General features: G+C 37.7%; 2 protein-coding genes across 3 annotated transcripts in view; both read right to left on the reverse strand.

Annotated features, from left to right (window-relative positions):
* LOC126075188 (NKG2-A/NKG2-B type II integral membrane protein-like) overlaps positions 1-24,249 on the reverse strand; it is a 245,080-nt gene that overhangs the window by 52,290 nt on the left and 168,541 nt on the right. The gene's annotated exons all lie outside the window — the stretch shown is intronic.
* LOC126075191 (NKG2-A/NKG2-B type II integral membrane protein-like) overlaps positions 15,083-24,249 on the reverse strand; it is a 31,435-nt gene continuing 22,268 nt past the window's right edge. For both annotated transcript variants that reach the window (XM_049882494.1, XM_049882493.1), the window contains 2 exons: positions 15,733-15,833; positions 15,083-15,419 (listed from right to left, as the gene is read on the reverse strand). In XM_049882494.1, coding sequence (XP_049738451.1) covers positions 15,302-15,419; positions 15,733-15,833 — 219 coding nt within the window. In that variant the 3' untranslated portion in view covers positions 15,083-15,301. The remainder of the gene's footprint in view (positions 15,420-15,732; positions 15,834-24,249) is intronic.

Below are 24,249 nucleotides of genomic sequence, written 5' to 3' on the forward strand. Positions count from 1 at the left end.
CTCATGCAAGCAAAAGTTTGCTAAAGATCGTTCAAAAGCAGCTGCAGAACTTTATCAACAGGAAACTGCCAAAAACTCAAGCCAGATTTAGAAGAGGATGTGGAACCAGGGATATCATTGCTGATGTCAGATGGATCCTGGCTGAAAGCAGAGTATACAAGAAAGATGTTTACCTGTGTTTTATGGACTATGCTAAGGCATTCAACTGTGTGGACCATAACAAATTATGTATAACATTGGGAAGAATGGGAATTCCAGAACACGTAATTGTTGTCATGAGAAATCTGTACATGGATCAAGAGGCAGTTGTTTGAACAGAACAAAGGGATACTGCATAGTTTAAAGTCAGGAAAGATGTGTGTCAGGGTTGTATTCTTTCACCATATCTATTCAATCTGTATGCTGAGCAAATAATCTGAGAAGGTGGACTGTATAAAGAGGAACGGGGCATCAGGATTGGAGGAAGACTCATTAACAACCGGGGTTATGCAGATGACACAACCTTGCTTGCTGAAAGTAAAGAGGACTTGGAGCACTGACTGAAGAAGATCAAAGACCACAGCCTTCAGTATGGATTACACCTCAACATAAAGAAAACAAAACTCCTCACAACTGGACCAATGAGCAACATCTTGATAAACGGAGAAAAGATTGAGGTGTCAAGGATTTCCTTTTACTTGGATCCAAAATCAACGGCCTTGGAAACAGAAGTCAAGAAATCCAAAGATGCATTGCATTGGGCAAATTGGCTACAAAATACCTCTTTAATGTGTTAAAAAGCAAAGTTGTCACCTAGAGGACTAAGGTGCACCTGACCCAAGCCATGGTGTTTTCAATTGCTTCAGATGAGTTCAAAAGATGGAGGATGAATAAGGAAGACTGAAGAAGAATTGACTCCTTTGAATTGTGGTGTTGGTGAAGAATATTGACTGTAGCATGGACTGCCAAAAGAACAAATGAATCAGTCTTAGAAGAAGTACAATCAGAATGCTCCTTGTAAACAAGGATGGTGAGACTTTGTTTCACATACTTTGCTTATGTTGACTGGAGGGATCAGTCCCTGGAGAAGGACATCATACTTGGTAAAGTAGAGGGTCAGTGAAAAAGAAGAAGACTCTCAACGAGATGAATCGACACAGTGGCTGCAACAATGGGCGCAAGCAAAGCAACAATTATGAGAATGGCACAAGAATGGGCAGCGTTTTGTTCTGTTGTGCATAGGGTATCTATGAGTCAGAATAGACTCAAAGGCACCTTACAACTGAAGCATCCCTGGGTGGCACAAACTGTTTGTGCTCTGCAGCTAACCATAATGTTGGTGGTCTGAAGCCACCCAGCAGCACCACAGAAGAAAGGTCTGGTGATATGCTTCCACAAAGACTACAGCCAAGAAAACCCTATGGATCTCAGTTCTACTCTATAACACATGAGGTCATCATGAGTCGAAATCAACTCATCCATAATGGTTTGTTTTATTTTATTTTGTATTTAATATTGTACTGGAAGTTCTAGGCAGAGCATTTAGACAAAAAAAAAAAAAAAAAAGATACAAAAACAAAAAAAAGGATACCGGAAAGGAAGAAGTAAAACTGTCTCTATATGCAGGTAACGTGGTCCTTTATATAACAAAAAAAACCTAACCGACTCGAAAGAGTCGGTTCCAACTCATAGTGACCCTATAGGATGAAGGAGAACTGTCCCAAGGGTTTCCAAGCAGTGCTGGGTAGAATCGAACTGCCGACCTTTTGATTAGTAACCATAGCACTTAACCACTATACCACCACGGAGCCCTGGTGGCACAGTGGTTAAATCACTTGGCTGCTAACCAAAAGATCAGCAGTTCAAATCCATTAGCTGCACCCTGTAAACCCGATGGGGCAGTTCTACTTTGTCCTATGTGGTCACTGTGACTCAATGCCAACAGGTCCTTTATATGTAAAATACCAAATAATCCATAAGAAAAGAAGTAGAACTGATTAAAAAAAATATATATATATATATTCAGCAAAGCAGAAGGGCACAACATCAACTAACAAAAAATCAGTTGTGTTTTTTTTACAGCAGTGGATTTCCACATGTAAAATAATTGGGATGTAGCCTCTGCCTCACACCACGTAAAAATGATCTCATAATGGATCAACAACCAAAACGTAAGAGCTAAATCCATATAAGTCTTGGAAGAAAAAATAGGAAAAAACCTTTACGAACTTGGATTTGACAGTTGTTTCTTACGTATTTTATGAAAAAACAAAAAAATAGGCAAGTTCAGCTTCTGCAAGATTAAAAACTTTTGTGCATCGAAGGACATTGTCAAAAGAGTGAAAAGTCAACCTATGGAATGGGAGATAATATTTGCAAATGATATAAACAATAATGGTTTAATATTCAGAATATATAAAGAATTACAACTGGGAGGAAGGGGCAAAGATGCCTGACTAGGTATACGCTACCTCGGATCCCTCTTGCAACAAAGACTCGGAAAAACAAGTGAATCGATCACATACATGACAATCTACGAACCCTCACCAACAAACACAGATTTAAAGAGTTGACCTGAGGGACAGAGACCGAGAACGAACAACTACGGGGAAGCAATGACTGTTTTCGGAGCCTGGAGCCAGCATCCCAATCAGGAAACCTTGGCGCCGGGCTTTGGACTGAGCGCAGGGGAGCTGAGCACGGCATCCTGTGATGGTGCAAACACTGGGTGCAGCCCTACCCCCCTGAACTGACATCGGGAGGGGGCCCAGCCAGTCTGAGCGGGGGGCGCGGTGACCCGGCTGGCGGGAGGAGAAGTCGCTGGGAGGTAGTGACTGGTTTTGGAGCCGGGAGTGCAGCATCCCAGCCGGGGACCCTTGATGCTGGGCTTTGGCCTGGCAGCGGAGTAACTGACCGTGGCTTCTGAGGCTGCGCAAGCACAGGACACGGGCCTGACCCTCGGGAGCAATCTCTACCCAGCCAGCACACACAGGGGACCCGCCCCTTGGGAATCTCAGATAAAACAGTCATCCCAAGCAAGATAAGTAACTTTGTCTATATTCCGGGGTGCTACTCTCTCCTGTTTTTCTGAACCCTCCCCTCCCCTTCCCAGGCGGCTTCATTAACATTGGAATTTCCTGAGCCAGAGGGAGAACTGCTCTACGGTTTTTCTTTTCCTTTTTTTTTTTTTTTTGGTCTTTTCCTAACCCATTCTCCTGGCCTGAGAGAAGCAACCACAAAAAACCCAGGGACCAAAAATCCTTCCCTAATTGGACTAAAAACACAAAACCAGCTCCAGCCAAGCATATGTGATACACAGTCTCAGGCTTTCATCCCTACAGGGAACAAGGTGGCTATTAAAATGCAAAGGCATTTCTGATAGGGATCTGACTGCATTTGTTTTAGCTGATTTACTGGAAAGACAAGTTTCCCAGGTCTGATATCTCTGCGTATTCAACAGAGACCTCACTGACCCAAAACAGGGAACTGAGGCCTGAAGCTCCCCGCAGACCATCTAGCTTCCTGCCTTAGGGGTCTAAGGAGGGTGACACCTACCAATCTGTAGAGGTACTTGCATTGGGGGCCTAAGGTACAGCTGCAGAGCCCACCCACCAAGGTGCTTTAGGAAGAGAGACACACCTACCTCACTGGCACTTGGGGGAAGCCTGTCAGCAACCTGCCCCCCCTGGAGTGTGAACCCCAGCTGCTACTAGAATCTGGTGCACACAACTATCACCACTACTTCTCGAGATGGAGAGGTGTTAGGGTGCAGCACACACTTGATGACCCAAAATCAGATTCTACTCAAGAATAGTGAATGGACTCAAGCATATATATCTGGTAACAGCCCAAACCAGCTGGTAATAGGTAATAAGTAAGTCAAGGGCTACAACAATCAAGACAGCACAATCTAGTAGCCCATCTGCATATACTGAAAGAAAACAAAACAAGATAAGACTCAGTAAGCAAATATAGAATAAATCACTACAATATCTTAGTGATGGCTCAGAGACAGCAGTCGATATCAAACCACGTAAAGAAGCAGACCATGACTGCTTCTACAACTCCCCAAACTAAAGAATCAAAATCTTTCCCAAATGGAGATACAATCCTGGAATTATCAGATACAGAATATAAAAAACTAATTTACAGAATGCTTCAAGACATCAGGGATGACCTCAGAAATGAAATAAGGCAATCTGCAGAAAAAAGCCAAGGAACACACTGATAAAGCAGTTGAAGAACTCAAAAAGATTATTCAAGAACATAGTGGAAAAATTAATAAGTTGCAAGAATCCATAGAGAGACAGCATTCAGAAATCCAAAAGATTAACAATAAAATTACAGAATTAGACAACGCAATAGGAAGTCAGAGGAGCAGACTCGAGCAATTAGAATGCAGAGTGGGAAATCTGGAGGACCAGGCAATTAACACCAATATGGCAGAAAAAAAATCAGATAAAAGAATTAAAAAAAATGAAGAAACCCTAAGAATCACGTGGGACTCTATCAAGGAGGATAACTTGAGTGTGATTGGAGTCCCAGAACAGGGAGGAAGGCCAGAAAACACAGAGAGAATAGTTGAATATCTGCTGGCAGAAAACTTCCCTGACATCATTTAAGATGAAAGGATACCTACCCAAGATGCTCATCAAACCCCATTTAAGATTGATCCAAAAAGAAAAACACCAAGACATATTATCATCAAACTTGCCAAAACCAAAGATAAAGAGAAAATTTTAAAAGCAGCCAGGGAGAAAAGAAAGGTTTCCTTCAAGGAAGAATCAATAAGAATAAGTTCAGACTACTCAGCAGAAACCATGCAGGCAAGAAGGGAATGGGACGACATATACAGAGCACTGAAGGAGAAAAACTGCCAGCCAAGGATCATATATCCAGCAAAACTCTCTCTGAAATATGAAGGTGAAATTAAGATATTTACAGATAAACACAAGCTTAGAGAATTTGCAAAAAACAAATCAAAGCTACAAGAAATACTAAAGGAAATTGTTTGGTCAGAAAACCAATAATATCAGATACCAGCACAACACAAGGTCACAGAATAGAACATCCTGATATCAACTCAAATAGGGAAATCACAAAAACAAATTAAGATTAATTAAAAAAAAAAAAAACGCTCAAAACAGGGAATCATTGAAGTCAATATGTAAAAGATCACAGTAATCAAAAAGAGGGACTAAATACAGGTGGCATAGAACTGCCATATGGAGAGGGATACAAGGCAATATAGGACACTAAAAGTTAGGTTTTTACTTAGAAAAATAGGGGTAAATATTAAGGTAACCACAAAGACGTATAACAACTCCGTAACTCAAAAACCAAGAAAAACGTAACGACTCAGCAAACATAAAGTCAAATACCATGAAAATGAGGAAAACACAATTTATGAAGAAAAACGTCTCAGCACAAAAAAGTAAGTGGAAAAATGAAATTGTCAACAACACACATAAAAAGACATCAAAATGACAACACTAAACACATAACTATCTATAATTACGCTGAATGTAAATGGACTAAAAGCACCAATAAAGAGACAGAGAGTCTCAGACTGGATAAAGAAACATGATCCGTCTACATGCTGCCTACAAGATACACACCTTAGACTTAGAGACACAAACAAACTAAAACTCAAAGGATGGAAAAAAATATATCAAGCAAACAATAAGTGAAAAAGAAGCAGAGTAGCAATATTAATTTCTGACAAAATAGACTTTAAAGTTAAATCTACCACAAAGGATAAAGAAGGACACTACATAATGATAAAAGGGACAATTGACCAGGAAGATATAACCATATTAAATATTTATGCACCCAATGACAGGGCTGCAAGATACATAAAACAAATTTTAACAGAACTGAAAAGTGAGATAGACACCTCCACAATTATAGTAGGAGACTTCAACGGACCACTTTCGGAGAAGGACAGGACTTCCAGTAAGAAGCTCAATAGAGACACGGAAGACCTACTTACAACAATCAACCAACTTGACCTCATTGACTTATACAGAACTCTCCACCAAACTGCTGCAAAATATACTTTTTTTTCTAGCGTACATGGAACATTCTCTAGAATAGACCACATATTAGGTCATAAAACAAACCTTTGCAGAGTCCAAAACATCGAAATATTACAAAGCATCTTCTCAGACCACAAGGCAATAAAAGTGGAAATAGATAACAGAAAACTTAGGGAAAAGAAATCAAATACTTGGAAAATGAACAATACCCTCCTGAAAAAAGACTGGGTTATAGAAGACATTAGGAGGGAATACGGAAATTCATAGAATGCACCGAGAATGAAAATACTTCCTATCAAAACCTCTGGGACACAGCAAAAGCAGTGCTCCGAGGCCAATTTATAGCGATAAATGCACACATACAAAAAGAAGAAAGAGCCAAAATCAGAGAACTGTCCCTACAACTTGAACAAATAGAAACTGAGCAACAAAAGAATCCATCAGGCACCAGAAGAAAACAAATAATAAAAATTAGAGCTGAACTAAATGAATTAGAGAACACAAAAAAAAAATTGAAAGAATTAACAAAGCCAAAAGCTGGTTCTATGAAAAAATTAACAAAATTGATAAACCATTGGCCAGACTGACTAAAGAAATACAGGAAAGGAAACAAATAACCCGAATAAGAAATGAGATGGGCCACATCACAACAGACCCAACTGAAATTAAAAGAATCATATCAGATTATTACGAAAAATAGTACTCTAACAAATTTGCAAACCTAGAAGAAATGGATGAATTCCTGGAAAAACACTACCTACCTAAACTAACACAATCAGAAGTAGAACAACTAAACAGACCCATAACAAAAAAAGAGATTGAAACGGTTATCAAAAAACTCCCAACAAAAAAAAAAAAGCCCAAGCCCGGACGGCTTCACTGCAGAGTTCTACCAAACTTTCAGAGAAGACTTAACACCACTACTACTAAAAGCGTTTCAAAGCATAGAAAATGATGGAATACTACCTAACTCATTCTATGAAGCCACCATCTCCCTGATACCAAAACCAGATAAAGACATTACAAAAAAAGAAAATTACAGACCTATATCCCTCATGAACATAGATGCAAAAATCCTCAACAAAATTCTAGCCAATAGAATTCAATAACATATCAAAAAAAATAATCCACCATGACCAAGTGGGATTTAAACCAGGTATGCAAGGCTGGTTTAATAAATACAAAAACCATTAATGTAATCCACCGTATAAATAAAACAAAAGACAAAAACCACATGATCTTATCAATTGATGCAGAAGAGGCATTTGACAAAGTCCAACACCCGTTTATGATAAAACCTCTCACTAAAATAGGAATTGAAGGAAATTCCTCAACATAATAAAGGGCATCTATTTTTTTATACAAGCCAACAGCCAACATCACTCTAAATGGAGAGAGCCTGAAAGCATTTCCCTTGAGAACGGGAACCAGACAAGGATGCCCTTTATCACCGCTCTTACTCAACATTGTGCTAGAGGTCCTAGCCAGAGCAATTAGGCTAGACAAAGAAATAAAGGGCATCCAGATTGGCAAGGAGGAAGTAAAATTATCTCTATTTGCAGATGACATGATCTTATACACAGAAAACCCTAAGGAATCCTCCAGAAAACTACTGAAACTAATGGAAGAGTTTGGCAGAGTCTCAGGTTATAAGATAAACATACAAAAATCACTTGAATTCCTCTATATCAACAAAAAGAGCATCGAAGAGGAAATCGCCAAATTAATACCATTCACAGTAGCCCCCAAGAAGATAAAATACTTAGGAATAAATCTTACCAAAGATGTAAAAGACCTATACAAAGAAAACTACAAAGCACTACTACAAGAAACTAAAAAGGACCTACTTAAGTGGAAAAACATACCTTGCTCATGGATAGGAAGACTTAACATAGTAAAAATGTCTATTCTACCAAAAGCCATCTATACATACAATGCACTTCTGATCCAAATTCCAATGGCATTTTTTAATGTGATGGAGAAACAAATCACCAACTTCATATGGAAGGGAAAGAAGCCTCGGATAAGTAAAGCATTACTGAAAAAGAAGAAAATGGGAGGCCTCACACTACCTGATTTCAGAACCTGTTATACAGCCACAGTAGTCAAAACAGTCTGGTACTGGTACAACAACAGGCACATAGACCAGTGGAACAGAACTGAGAACCCAGATAAAAATCCATCCACATATGAGCAGCTGATATTTGACAAAGGCCCAGTGTCAGTTAATTGGGGATCAGATAGTCTTTTTAACAAATGGTGGTGGGATAACTGGGCATCCATCTGCAAAAAAATGAAACAGGATCCATACCTCACGCCAAGCACAAAAACTAACTCCAAGTGGATCAAAGACCTAAACATAAAGACTAAAATGATAAAGATCATGGAAGAAAAAATAGGGACAACCTTAGGAGCCCTAATACAAGGCATAAACAGAATACAAAACCTAACCAAAAATGACGAAGATAAACCAGATAACTGGGAGCTCCTAAAATTCAAACACCTATGCTCATCTAAAGAATTCACCAAAAGAGTAAAAAGACCACCTACAGATTGGGAAAGAATTTTCAGCTATGACATCTCCGACCAGCGCCTGATCTCTAAAATCTATATGATTCTGTCAAAACTCAACCACAAAAAGACAAACAACCCAAACAAGAAGTGGGCAAAGGATATGAACACGCACTTCACTAAAGAAGATATTCAGACAGCTAACAGATTTATGAGAAAATGCTCTCGATCATTAGCCATTTGAGAAATGCAAATTAAAACTACGATGAGATTCCATCTCACTCCAACAAGGCTGGCATTAATCCAAAAAACACAAAATAATAAATGTTGGAGAGGCTGCAGAGAGATTGGAACTCTTATACACTGCTGGTGGGAATGTAAAATGGTACAACCACTTTGGAAATCTATCTGGCGTTATATTAAAAAGATAGAAATAGAACTACCATACAACCCAGAAGTCCCACTCCTCGGAATATACCTTAGAGAAATAAGAGCCTTCACACAAACAGATATATGCACACCCATGTTTATTGCAGCTCTGTTTACAATAGCAAAAAGTTGGAAGCAACCAAGGTGTCCATCAACGGATGAATGGATAAATAAATTGTGGTATATTCACACAATGGAATACTACGCATCAATAAAGAACAGTGACAAATCTGTGAAACATTTCATAACATGGAGGAACCTGGAAGGCATTATGCTGAGCGAAATTAGAGGCAAAAGGATAAATATTGTATAAGACCACTATTATAAAAATAAGATCTTGAGAAATAGTATAAACTGAGAACACATATTTTTGTGGTTACGAGGGGGGAAGGGAGGGAGGGTGGGAGAGGGTTTTTTACTGATTAGTTATTAGATAAGAACTGCTTTAGGGAAGGACAATACTCAATACATCGAAGGTCAACTCAGCTGGACTGGACCAAATGCAAAGCAGTTTCCGGGATAAACTGAATGTTTCAAAGGTCAGCAGAGCAAGGACAGGGGCTTGGTGACCATGGTTTAAGGGGACATCTAAGTCAATTGGCAAAATATTTCTATTATGAAAACATTCTGCATCCCACTTTGAAATGTGGCATCTGGGGTCTTAAATTCTAACAAGCGGCCATCTAAGATGCATCATTTGGTCTCAACCCACCTGGATCAAAGGAGAATGAAGAACACCAAGGTCACACGATAACTATGAGCCCAAGAGACAGAAAGGGCGACATGAACCAGAGACTTACATCATCCTGAGACCAGAAGAACTAGTTAGTGCCCGGCCACAACCGATGACTGCCCTGACAGGGAGCACAAAAGAGAACCCCTGAGGGAGCAGGAGATCAGTGGGATGCAGACCCCAAATTCTCACAAAAAGACCATACTTAATGGTCTGACTGAGACTAGAGGAATCCTGGAGGTCATGGTCCCCAAACCTTCTCTTGGCCCAGGACAGGAACCATTCCCGAAGACAACTCATCAGACATGGAAGGGACTGGACAATGGGTAGGAGAGAGATGCTGATGAAGAGTGAGCTACTTGTATCAGATGGATACTTGAGACTGTGTTGGCATCTCCTGTCTGGAGGGGAGATAGGAGGGTAGAGAGAGTTGGAAGCTGGCAAAATTGTCACGAAAGGAGAGACTGGAAGGGCTGACTCATTAGGGGGAGAGCAAGTGGGAGTATGGAGTAAGGTGTATATAAGCTTATATGTGACAGTCTGACTTAATTTGTAAACGTTCACTTGAAGCTCAATACAAATTAAAAAAAAAAAAAAGAATTACAACTGAACCACAAAGACAAAGTAATTAAAAAGTGGACCAAGATATATTTTTCCGAAGATATATAAGCACACGAAAAGATACTTAGTATGAGTAGCCATCGGGGAATGAAAATCAAAACCACATGAAGACATTATTTCACACCCACTAGGTTATTATCAAACATTACAAAAAAAGGAAAATGGTGAGTGTTGGTAAGGATGTGGTGAAATTGGAACACTCACATGTTATCTGTTGGGACTTAAAATTGAGCATCTGCTGTTGTCTTGTGGATCCTCAAAATGTAATCATAAAAAATACAATATCACTAAACAGTTCTATACAAAAGAATTAAAAACAGGGACTCAAGTACTTGTACACCAATGTTTACAGCTACATTACCCACGAAAGCCAAAAAAGTGGAAACAACCAAGTGTCTGTCAGAGGTGAATGGGCAAAAAAAAGTGGTATATTCATACAATGGAATATTATTAGGCCATAAGGAGAAATGAAGATATGATACACGTTATGATAAAGATGAACCCTGAAAACACTATGCTGAGCGAAATAAGCTACACGTGGAAGGATAGATATTGTCTGATTCTATTTATATAAAATACCCAGAATACCCAAATGCACAGAGACCAAAATTCATTAGGGGTTACCAGGGTAGGTGGGAGGGGGAAATAGGGAGTATTGCTTAATAAGTACAGGGTTATGATAAAAAAGTTGGAAACAGATGGTGGTGACAATTGGTCAACATGGTGAATGCAATTAATGTTACTGAATTATACATGTAAGCATGACTGAGATGTTTTATTACATATATTTCACCACAATAAAAATTAAAAAAAGACACAGAAACAATAAAATCAGAAAAACAAAACAAAGCAAAGCAAACAAAAATCTGTGCAGTTGCTTTACTTGGTTGTCTAGTGTTTTGTTGACGAGATTAGAACCTATATTGAAAGAAATATTTTTCTGTCATATATATACTTCTTAATATATTTGTGGTTTGGTATCAGAATAACCCTGGCCTCATAGAATGAGATATGAAGTGTTTATTTTCTTCCATTTTTTAATAAGAGTGTGTAAGGATAGGTATTCATTCTTTTGGCATGTTTCTTAGAATTCATCAGTAAGCCATTTGGGTCTAGGGTTTTATTTGTAAGAGGTTTTTTCCATTATTAATTCTGTCTCTTATTACAGTGTATTCATATTTTCAATTTCTTCTTGTGTTAGTTTCATATGCAACATTTATGTTCTTCTACTGAATGAGGTGTGCTAGCAGAGACAGCAGAGCAGTGGCTCATACCTCTGTCAGCCAGAAAGTCATGCATCCTTTACTGAGGAAGCTTGGTTACTTTTCTAAAGGAGGCCTGCTATGGCTGGGAAATAAGAAGAAAAATCTATAAATGTAAATCCACGACAAGAACAAACAATATCTGTGCTCTTCACAGATTGTCCTGTTAGAGCTCAGAGCGAGACAAGAGTGGATAAAGTAAATGGGTTGTCAATTGTCACTTAAGGTGTGAACAGGAATGTTTTACACTGGACTATTCAGAAGTCAGTTTATGTCATCACACACCTCCAGAACATAGGAGATGCTGGGCTCTTGTTAAAAGTACAAAGAAGATGTTTAAATGTGTCATATAGATTGTCCCTTTCCAAGTGCTTTTGAGAAATTGTTCACATATTCTACTGGGTTATAAGGGCTAGAGGTCTTAACCACCCAAGCAGTAAACTTGTTTCCTTCTCATCACAAACTATTAAAACTTGAGCCATGTTAAGAATATCTTAGATATCGAAATCACACTTTTGGACTAGATTGCTAATTCATGGTGTTACTTTTCTCTTGTTTACACATCTTTATTAGGTCATTTCTCTTATTCTGGAAAAATTTCTAAAAATGATGACACTGTTATGAACAAGTATTTAATTAAATTTAACACTAGTTATCACATTTTCAACTTAATTGTTGGTGGAGCCAAAATAATTTTCTTGATTCATCTACTCTAGTTTTTTTTTTTTTTAATTCTTGCACTAACTTTTTAAAAATAAATTTTCAGACATCCCCTGATAAATAAACATCATTTAAAAGGATAAAATATTAAACAGCATTGAAATTTATCACCGTGCCAGAGATTGAAAAAAATTAACGTACTAATTATATTATTAATTTATTCATCCTTCAATTATAACTAGTTTCTTATATTTTAATAATATGTTGAAAAGGACAAAAACCCAAGTCTAACTATGTAAGGCAAGGAAAGTACTCTAGACTTATCAAGCAGACAAATATATCAGTAAGGCAACAAAAGGATATAAACTAAACAATAAATCAGTACACACATATACACACAAACTTATTATACACAATTACAGATCATGTGTATTTTTGAAATTCACTTATAACATTTCTCAAAGGTCATTATATGCTCATATTTCCAAGAATATAAATATAAAATATGTAACACTGTGCTGTAGCCACTAGCTAAGTTAACAGAAGGGTTCTTTAAATGTGGCTATTTGGATTTAAATTTAAATTAATTAAGAATAAATAAAATTTAAATATACAGTTCATTTTTCACACTAGCCACATTTCAAATTAGTATGTAGAAGATATCCATTATTGTAAATTCTCTAACAAGAGTGTAACTTAAATATATTCTTGAATAGACATAAATAAAAAAACATTTTTAAATCTTAATCTGATTTTTAATTTTTAATATTGCTACCTTGACTGTGTGGATCATAACAAATTATGGATAACATTGCGAAGAATTGAAATTCCAGAACACTTAATTGTGCTCATGAGGAACGTTTACATAGATAAGAGGCAGTTGTTCAGACAAAACAAGGGGATACTGATTGGTTTAAAGTCAGGAAAGGTAAGCGTCACTGTTGTATTCTTTCACCATACGTATTCAATCTGTAAGCTGAGCAAATAATACGAGAAGCTGGACTATATGAAGAAGAACAGAGCATCAGGATTGCAGGAACACTCATTAACAACCTGGGTTATGCAGATGACACAACCTTGCTTGCTGAAAGTGAAGACGACTTGAAGCACTTACTAATGAAGATCAAAGACCACAGCCTTCAGTATGGACTGCACCTCAACATAAAGAAAACAAAAATCCTCACAACTGGACCAATGAGCAACATCATGATAAATGGAGAAAAGGTTGAAGTTGTCAAGGATTTCATTTTCCTTGGATCCACAATCAACAGCCATGGAAGCAGCAGTCAAGAAATCAAAAGACGCATTGCATTGGGCAAATCTCTCTTCAAAGTGTTGACGAGCAAAGATGACACCTTGAAGACTAAGGTGCGCCTGACCCAAGCCATGGTATTTTCAATTGCATCATATGCATGTGAAAGCTGGACAATGAATAAGAAAAGACCAAAGAAGAATTCACGCATTTGAATTGTGGTGTTGGCAAAGAATATTGAATATACCATGGATTGCCAAAAGAACGAATGAATCTGTCTTAGAAGAAGTACATCCAGAATGCTCCTTAGAGGCAAGGATGGTGAGACTGTGTCTTACATACTTTGGACATGTTGTCAGGAAGGATTAATCCCTGGACAAGAACATCCCACTTGGCAGAGTACAGGGTCAGTGAAAAAGAGGAAGACCCTCAATGAGGTGGGTTGACACAGTGGCAGCAACAATGAGCTCAAGCATAACGACGTTTGTAAGGATGGCGCAGGACTGGGCAGTGTTTTGTTCTGTTGTGCGTAGGGTAGATATGAGTCAGAACAGACTCGACGGCACCTAACAACAACAACAGCAGCCTAATGTTGGGTCAAAAGAGTGTTCACAAGGGGTGCTCATAATTTTGAGACAAACTAAACTAAAATAACAACAACAATAGCATGTTTTGTGAAAATCGATTGCCTTAAATGGGTATGTTGGAACAAGGAACTCTGAAAATTGATTGTTTGAGCCTTCATCACAAGAAGAGATTGGGGCCTTCTCAGATCTTTCCTCAGCATGCACACAGCCCTGTACAATGGCACAGCCTTCAGGATACCCAAGTACATTTATGAGCTTTTCGAAGCTCTCTCTGAACATCTTTTTCCCTAAATCTTCCTTTTATCTTTCATCAGGCTCTTTTGGCCAAAACTGGTATTGTAGCCTCAGGTAGCTGTAATGTGAAACAATTGCTGTTGATTGTTTTCAGTAAACAAATTTCCCACAGAGCTAGCTCCAACCATGTGAAATACCCACAATGTGCTGTGAGTGGGGTTTTCCAGGGAGCCTGAGAAAGGCCAAAGAATGACAAATTTATGGTTATGGGACTCTCAAGAGCTCCAAACTTGGTCTTCCTCTTCAGTAGTGGCATAGCTGATAGTTTTCATGGCTACTGTGGAGCTGGGGAGAAGGTGTTTGGTATGAGGCCAAGTTAAAATGCCACAGGCACTATCTTTCTTACTGAGGTTCAGCATTTTTTCTTGATTAAATACTATATTGTCTCAAGCCTTTGTTTACTTCCCAGAGTCTTGAAAAAGTTAGTATGAAAATTTCTTGCCAGTGTTTTCTTCCTTTTATAGAGAGTATTTACAGAGGTTTCCATCCATCATTCAAGAAGTCTCAACCCCAGCAGAGTTTTCATTGTGGAAACCATTAAGGTGATATTAAAAATTGTATTGAAATGTAAATGGCCAATAATATAAAAAAGAATTAAAAAATCAAGCACTCACACAACCAGATATTCAGATTTCTTACAAAACTGCAATAATTTTTATTTTGTTACAAAATCAAACAGGTAAATAAGCATATTTAACAATATAAAGACTCAGAAACACAAGAAAGTTGTTATACTCCCAGTTATATTTTATTACAGAAAAGGGTACTGATAAAAATAAGTCAAGAGAAGGATGTAAGGTAAAGTCCAGGAGGGATCCAATGTGGAGCTTCCAGCTGAACAAATAATGTAATTGCTTATAGAAATTTTGCAAAAGTGGTATTATTTCCACTTCATAAAATATACAGATACCTGAAGGACTCTAAACTCAGGTGTTTTAACTCGAAATCTCAAGCTTACAAATGTATGTTGTTGCAGATCCACAACTGGCTGATTGAAGGTTGGATGAAAGGAGCATTGCACAGTTGTACATGGGATTTGATGTCTCTATTATCCTGTAATGTATAAAAATGCATAAATCCATTATATTTTGTGTGGTAATCCATAAAACAATGGCATTTTCCATGCAACAATAACAGAGAAATATTGTAAAAATAGGTAATGACATTTCTCATAAAATATTAGTAATAATTGCTATGAACACTGAGCACTTCATTCTTAATATTTCCATCAACATCTCATGTCAATTTTCCTTTCCTCTCTACATGCCTATAATTCAATCCAGTCATATTTATTAATATTACTTATCTAAATTTTTCTTTTTTTGTATTTTTCTTCTTCTATGTAACATCATTCTGAAGAACTTACTTTTGCTTTAAAGGCGAGCCATTTATCCATAACCAGGAATGATCACTGCTTTCACGAGACAGTCCAATCCATGAATAAGATGATAGAATGTCCATAAACTTCTATCGTAAATAAAAATTGTTTTAATAACCATTATACTTTTATCACTTAAAAACATGCATGTACTGTTTTCTTTTACTTCATCTTTAATTTCAAAACAAGATATAAGTGCTAGATTCTAACACTAAAAATATATTAAAGTTGAAAATCACGTTTCGTACTGTCACAAACTCTCACAAATGTCTTTGCTTTTCATTCAAAAATAACTATTTAAGTAGTAATATTTAATAGTCTCATTCTCCTAGTTTTACTAAAAACAGAAAGTTTAATTTCATGTAACTTAATAGCTGCCAGTATTCAATAAACTAGCATAACAAAAAAAGCCACACCCACTGCCATTGATTCAATTCCCACTCACAGGGACTCCATAGGACAGAATAGAACTGCCCCATAGGGTTCCCAAGGCTGTAATCTTTACAGAAGCAGACTGGACAACTTTCTCCAATGAAAAATTCTCTTAGTAAGGATTTAAATAAGTCTCCAGATATTATTCCATTCTTCCCTGTAAAAAAGTGTATTTTTCTACTATGTTTCTCAGAGTTTGGTTTTGTAAAGGAAATTAAAGGGCTGCCAATAAGGAGATAAATGGCACGGAAGAACAAAATTTGTTTTTCTGGGCCCCACGTCTTTCTTTAATTCGACTACTCCTGATTTTACCAGTTTTTGTATTGGTAGAAGGTGTAATTTAGAAAGACAGTGACACACATACACACAGACACATATACCGAATGAGAGAAATAGAAAGAATCCACTACTTAGTGAAACTGTAATTTCAGATATAAAGGGGAAATGAATACATTCTCACATGCAAGAAAACTAAAAGAATTTGTCAACAGCAAACCTACTCATTACAACTGCCTAAGAAAGTTCTTCAAATAGAAAAGAAATGAATAAGAAAGAATGTTGAAGCATCAGAAGGAAGAAAGAACAATGGAAAGTGCAGAAATATGAGTACATAGAATATTCTTACCCTCATGAGTGTTCTGAATCATATATAATGATTTAAACAAACATTATGATGCTGTCTGCAAATCAATTCAATAACATTTAAAAGTGGAGAAGTTTCCATTGCTCTTGAGTTCATTCCGACCCATAGTGACCTTATAGGACAGAGTAGAACTGCCCCATAGGGTTTCAAAGGGTACAAATCTTTACAGAAGCAGATTGCCACGTCTGTCTCCCTGTGGGCTGGCGGCTGGTGGGTTAGAGCTGCTGGCTTTTCCATTAGCAGCCCAGCGCCTAACCACTGTGAAACCCGGAATTTTACTGGGAGTGAGATATCCTCACTTTGCTAAAAATTTAAAGCACTGATACCAGTAGACCTTGAAAAGTTTCATTTGCATATCAAAATAGATCAATCACGAAGAAAACAATACAAAGAAGTAGAGTAAAAACCACTGTAAATAAATAAAATAAAATCCTAAAAATGCTTAAATTACCCACAAGTAGGCAAGAAAGAACAAGAGAAAAAAATAACCAGAAGAAACAACCTGAAAAAGTAAATAAATAAAATGGCAAACTTAAGCGCTGGTTTTGATCTTACACTGTAGTGCTGCAGGATGTTACCACTTGTAGACGTGAGAAAAATACACAGAATCTCTCTGTATTATTTCTTAAACTGCATGGGAGTTTACTATTATCTCAAAATAAAATTACCTTTTTTAAAAAACTTAATGATACTTGCAACAGCTAATAGCATTCATTTGAAATTGGGATGAAGTAATCTTGCGACCGCTCCTGCAAAAGACTGACAATCTAAGCCACGCGCTATGCTCTACTTTATAAGCCTAACTGCTGAACATTTTGGAAGATTATTTCTCTTCCATTATGCCATTTCCAAGCTATGTCACTGAAACATCTCCTAAGCAAAAAATATATAGATTTTGGTTCTTTGTTTTTGTTAGGTACTGTTGAGTCAATTTGGACTCATAGCGACAGTATTTACAAGGGAAGGAAACACTGCCCAGTTGCACCATCCTCACAATCATTGTTATGCCTGAGCCCATTTTTGCAGCCACTATTTCAATCCATCTCATTGCAGGTCTTCCCCTTTCCCATTTGTCCTCTACTTTAACAAGCATCATGTCCTAATCCGACAACTGATCCCTCCTGATAATGTGTCCAAAGCCGAAGAATGTGAGATGAAGTCTCACCATCCTTGCCTCTAAGGGGTATTCTGGCTGTACTTCTCCGAACACAGATATGTTCGTTCTTCTGGCAGTCCATGGTACGTTCAATATACTTTGTCAACAGTGTAATTAACCCTAAATTCTTGCCTGGGCTTCCTTACTCATTGCCCAGCTTTCACATGTACATGAGGCAATTGAAAATACTGTGGCATGAGTCTGGCACCTTAGTCCTCTAGGTGACATCTTTGCTTTTTGACTCTTTAAAAAGATATCTTTTGCAGCAGATTTGCCTAATGCAATACGCCTTTTGATAGCTTTACTGCTGCTTCCATTGGCACTGATGGTGGATCCAATTAAAATGAAATCCTTTACAACTTCAATCTTTTCTCCATTTATCCTGGTGTTGGTTATGGGTCCAATTGGGAGGATTTTTATTTTCTTTATGTTGAGGTGTAATTCATACTGAAGGCTGTGGTCTTTGATCTTCATCAGTAAGTTCTTCAGCCCTCTTGCCTAAAGCAAGCAAGACTGTGTCATCTGCATATCACAGGTTGTTAGTGAGTCTTCCTTCAATCCTGATACTGCATTCTTCTTCATATACTCCAGCTTCTCGGATTATTTGCTCAGTATACAGATTAAATAAGTATAGTGAAAGGATAGAACCCTGACGTACACCTTTTCTGATTTTACCCACTCAGCATCCCCTTGTTTTGTTCAAATGATTGCCTCTTACTCTGTGTAGAGGCTTTGCATGAGCACAATGAAGTGTTCTGGAATCCCCATTCTTCACAATTTTATGTATAATTTGTTATGATTCACACAGTCAAATGCCTTTGCATCGTCAATAAAACACAGGTAAATATCTGTCTGGTATTCTCTGTTTTCAGCCCAGGCCCATCTGACATCAGCAGTGATATCCCTTGTTCCACATTCTCTTAGTCATCTAGTGGTGCTATAACAGAAATACCGAAAGTGTGTAGATTTAACAAAAAGAAATTTATTTTCTAACAGTTTAGCAGGCTAGAATTCTGAATTCAGGATGCCAACTCTAGGGCAAGACTATCTTCCCATCAGTTCTGGTGGAAAGTCCTTGTCTCTTGAGCTCCTTATATGGTTCCTTGGAGATCTCCGTGTGAATTGGCATCAATCCTCCAGATCTCTGCTTTCTGGCTTGCTCATTCAAAGTCTTTTATATCTCCAAAGAGACTGACTCAAGATGCACCCTGTACTACTGGTATCTCATTAACATAACAAAGACAACCCATTCCCAAAAGAGATTATAGCCACAGGCATAGAGGCTAAGATTTACAACACATGTTATGTGGTGACACAATTCAATCAACAACATTCCGCCCTTTGGTACCCCCAAATTCATATCTTTGACACATGCAAAACATTCTCCCCAAAAGTCTTAATCATCCTTCTGAATCATCTTAATCAAATACAGGTGAGACATTAGGCATATTCCATCCAGGGGTTAAATTCCTCTTCATCTGTGAATGTATGAAACCTAGACTACAAATTATATTCTTCCAAAATACAATGGTAGAACAAGCACAAGGTAGACATTTCCATTACAAATAGGAGAAATTGGAGGGAAAGAAGGGATAAAACCCAGAGCAAGCAAGTCCAAAATCCAGCAGAACAATTTGCACTAGCTTTCAAGGCTTGAAAATAACCCTCTATTCTCCAGGACCACCTAGGCAAGGGCACTGCCCTCCAGACTCTGGGTATTGGCCACACCCTTTGAATTTGAGTAGTGCCCCTTCAGCCCTGGGCTTCAACTCCGCCTTCCAGACCCACTGGGATGGCAACTCTGCTCCCTTGGTTTTGTGTCGCCCCATTCTCCTCGTCCATCTGAGGGGCAACCCAAACCCTTGGGCCCAGTAGGCCCAATTATTCTGACTCTTGGGCATGAAAGCCTCACCCCCACAACTTTGTGCAGTAACCCCACCCTCCTGGCAAACTTTGACAGCAGCCCCAAAATCTGGAACCAATCTGGCAAAGATTCTATTCTTTGAAACCTTGGAGGTGTGGCCATGCCCCTTGAATCCAAAAATGCCATGCTTCTAGTGCTCCATCCAACAGTTCTGCTGAATTCTGAGCTGCTCTAGGGATGATCTTTTTTTCTTGCAGGATAACAAATGTAGCTCCTTTGACCTGTTTCTTGCCTGTTAAATTCTAAGAGGCAGACACCTTTCTTTCCTTTTGTTCATTCTCTGTCCTCTTCAGTGATTACTTTTATTCTGTGGTAGTTAGACCCATCTGTCACAGTCTTCATCTCTTTAACCAGAGTTTGAGTGGTCTCATCCTTGGTGATATCTTAGGACAAGTGTCCTTAGTCTGTATAACAGAATTTTCAAATCTTTAAGTTCATTTTTAAGTCTACCTCTTTCCATTCACATTTTACTATAAGTGGCAAGGAAAAACCACACAACCCCTTTAAAATCTTGCTTGTAATTCTCCTCAGATATCCAAGTTCATCACTTAAAATTTCTGCCGTCTGCCAAATATTTGAACATATTTCAGACAAGTTCTTTGTCACTGCAAAAAAGTATTGCCCTTCCTTTATTGTCTAATCGTGTTTTCATCATTGTCTTTAAAACCTCACCAGAAGCACATTTAACATCCACATTTCTGGCAACATTCTGTTGCTGTTGTCATATGTATATTCTAGGGGGGGTAGAGAGTTTTACGTAGTTCTACTCACTTCTTTCTGAGCCCTTACCAGAATTGCCTTTGACATCCATAATTCTACCAATGGTCTTTTAAGGTATTCTAGGTTTTTGCTATTAGGCACCATAAAAATCTTTCAGTATTTCAAGTGGCATCCGGGGTATTAAATGCTAGCAAGCAGTCATCTAAGAAGCATCAATTGGCCTCAACCCACCTGGATCAAAGGAAAATGAAGGACACCAAGGACACAAGGCAATTACGAGCCCAAGAGACAGAAGGGACACATCAACCAGAGATTACATCATCCTTAGACCAGAAGAACTAGATGGTTCCTGGCTACAACCAATGCCTGTCCTGACAGGCAACACAGCAGAGAACCCCTGAGGGAGTAGGAGAGCAGTGGGATGCAGACCCCAAATTCTCATAAGACCAGACTTAATGGTCTGACTGAGACTAGAGGGACCCCGGTGGTCATGGCCCCCAGACCTTCTGTTGGCCCAGGACAGGAACCATCCCTGAAGCCAACTCTTCAGACATGGATTGGACTGGACAATGTGTTGGAGAGGGATTCTGATGAGGAGTGAGCTTCTTGGATCAGGTGGACACTTGAGACTATGTTGGCATCTCCTGCCTAGAGGAGAGATGAGAGGGTGGAGGGGGTTAGAAGCTGGTAAAATGGACATGAAAAGAGAGAGTGGAGGGAGGGAGTGGGCAGTCTCATTAAGGGGAGAGTAATTGGGAGTGTGTAGCAAGGTGTATATGGGTTTTTGTGTGAGAGACGACTTGACTTGTAAACTTTCACTTAAAGCACAACAAAAATTATTAAAAAAAAAAAAGTTTCATTCTCTACCCACTACCCAATTCTTAAACCACTTCCACATTTTAAGAATTTGTTAGAGCATTACCCCCGTTTCTCAGTACCAAATTCTCTTAGTTATGTACTGGTGCTGTACCAGAAATATCACAAGTGGGTGGGCTTTAACCAACAGAAATTTATTTTCTCACAGTTTAGGAGTCTAGATATACTGAATATAAAGAAATAATAGGAAGCTTTAAAAAAAAAATTATTTTTTTTTTCTTTTAATAATTTTGCCCATGTGATATTGATGCAAGAAAAAATAGAAAAGTGAAACCTAGTACTGACCAGGAATATATCCACACACACACAAATGTACATCAATATCCTTGATTTATGACAAAGGTGGCCAAGAAAGCAATGGAAAAATGATTATTTTTACTATGAATTATGCTCACTCAATTAGGTAACGATGTAGAAAAGTATAAACTTCTATCAGCATCACAAAAATTAAATTCCAATAGATCATGCTTCTGGACCAATGTATCATAACTGGGCCAATAAGTAATGTCATGATAAACAGATAAAATATTGAAGTTGTCAAGGATTTCATTGTATTTGGATCCTCAATCAATGCCCATGGAAGCAGCAGTCAGGAAATCAAAGGATGGATTACATGGGACGAATTGCATGCAAAAGACTTCCTTAAAAGTGTTAAAAAGGAAACATATCACTTTAAGAACGAAACGGCACATGACTCAAGCATTTTCAATTGCCTCATGTGTACGAGAAAGCTGGACAATAAAGAAGGAAGACCAAAGTTGAATTGAGGCCTTTAAATTATGGTGTTGGAGAGGAATATTGAATATAGCACAGACAGAAGAATATACCACAGTCAGAAGAACAAATCTGTCTTGGATGGAGTATAGCCAGAATGCTCATTAGAAGCAAGAAGGGCACGACTTTGTTTCACAAATTTAAACATGTTATCAGAAGGGACCTCCCTGGAGAAGGACATCATGCTTGGTAAAGTAGAGGGTCAGTGAAAAAGAGGAAGATCCTCAATGAGATGGATTGGCACAGTGACTACAACAAAGGACTCAAGCATAACAAATATCGTGAGGATGACACAGGACCAGGCAGAGTTTCTTTCTGTTGTACGTAGTGTCTCTTTGAGCTGAACTGACTCTGCGGCACCTAACAATACACCTAAACAATGCCTAAATAATAGGTACTCATTTTCAGAAAAAAATTAAAAAATAAAGAGAAAATGTAAAATCTACATATTAATTTAGTAGATTATGTATTTTGAAATTTGGTTATTTACTAAAAGAACTCCAACATAAGCATTAACACTGTAAATGAGAAATCGAACTATGTTAAAATTAATAAATTCTATTCATTAAAAAACTCCAATATGGAAGTAAATATGTAAGCCACAGAGAAAAATGAAACTATTATAAACTTAAAAAATCAAAAAGAAATCATATCCAAAATGTGTCAGGATATACTGGCAGAAAAAGACTGACAATTACAGAGGAAAAATGGACAAAAGACATGAATAGGTACTTCATAAAAGAAGATATTCTAGTGGATAATAACACAGTAAAATGTGTTCAATCTAATAATAACTGGGAAAATATCATTCATACAATAACGATAATATTATACAACAATCAAAACTTCTACTATTAAAATTTCTCATAGTAAGTTTTGATGAGGACGTGGATCAAGGGCCAGGTTCAAACACTATTAGTTAATATGTGTATGTGTCCATGAACTAGCAAACTGTTGGGATAATTTAAAAATACTGACACGTACATATGCCTATAACTCTGCATGACCATATAATTTCATTCCTGTGTATCCAGGTAATATATGGACAAAACACATCCAGAAAGATATTTAGAGAGTAATTACTCATAATAGCTAAATACTTCCATAATAGCTAAATTTCTATTCACCATAGAATGGATTTTGAAATGTTTAGGTAATAATGGAGCTCCTTTTTTTGTTGTAGTGGTACAAATGGCTAGGCCCTGGGCTACTAACAGAAAGGTTGGAGGTTGGAGGTTCAATTCCACCCAGAGGCACCTGTAAATACAAGACGGCCAACTTATTTCTGAAAGTTATAGCTACTGAGACTCTTTGAAGTGCAGTTCTACTCTTAAACACATGGGTCTCCATGAGTCAGAATCAACTCCATGGCAGCTGGTTAGGTTTTTTTGTTTTGAATTTTTTTTTTTTTTTTTGGAGTGGGTTTACTTATGTAACAGCAGTGAAAATGAACGAACTCCAACAAACTGCAACAGTAAGGATCAATTGCACAAATATCATACGTGAGTGAAAGGAGATAGACTCAAAAATGCACACTGTATGACTCTATCTGCATAAAGTTCAAAAACTCAGGATAGTGGTTTGGGAAGAAGGAGAAATGATAAAAACAGACACAGGGGCAGAGGTAATGGAAGGAGGAGGCTAGCATTTTCTGTTTCTTGACATGATTTGTAATGACATGGGTATATTAATTTTGTGGTTAGTGTTCATAATTTTGATATATTTAGATTTATTTATTTATGGTTAAAAGAAACAACAAAGTTTACTTTAGGAAAAAAGTGTATAGAAGCATTGTTTTTCATAAATAGCAAGAAGTAGAAAGAAACAAATGTACATTAAAAAAAAAACATTAATGGTATAATATATAAATAAAGCATTGTCAATTCAAACAATGGAGCACTGTGTAGCCTTAAAAGTAAAACGCAGTTTTGGGCAAATCAGTCTTAGATGAAACACAATCAGAATGCTCCTTAAAAGCAA

This window comes from Elephas maximus, chromosome 4, assembly GCF_024166365.1.
Source record: "Elephas maximus indicus isolate mEleMax1 chromosome 4, mEleMax1 primary haplotype, whole genome shotgun sequence".
In the NCBI taxonomy this organism is placed as follows: Eukaryota; Metazoa; Chordata; class Mammalia; order Proboscidea; family Elephantidae; genus Elephas; species Elephas maximus.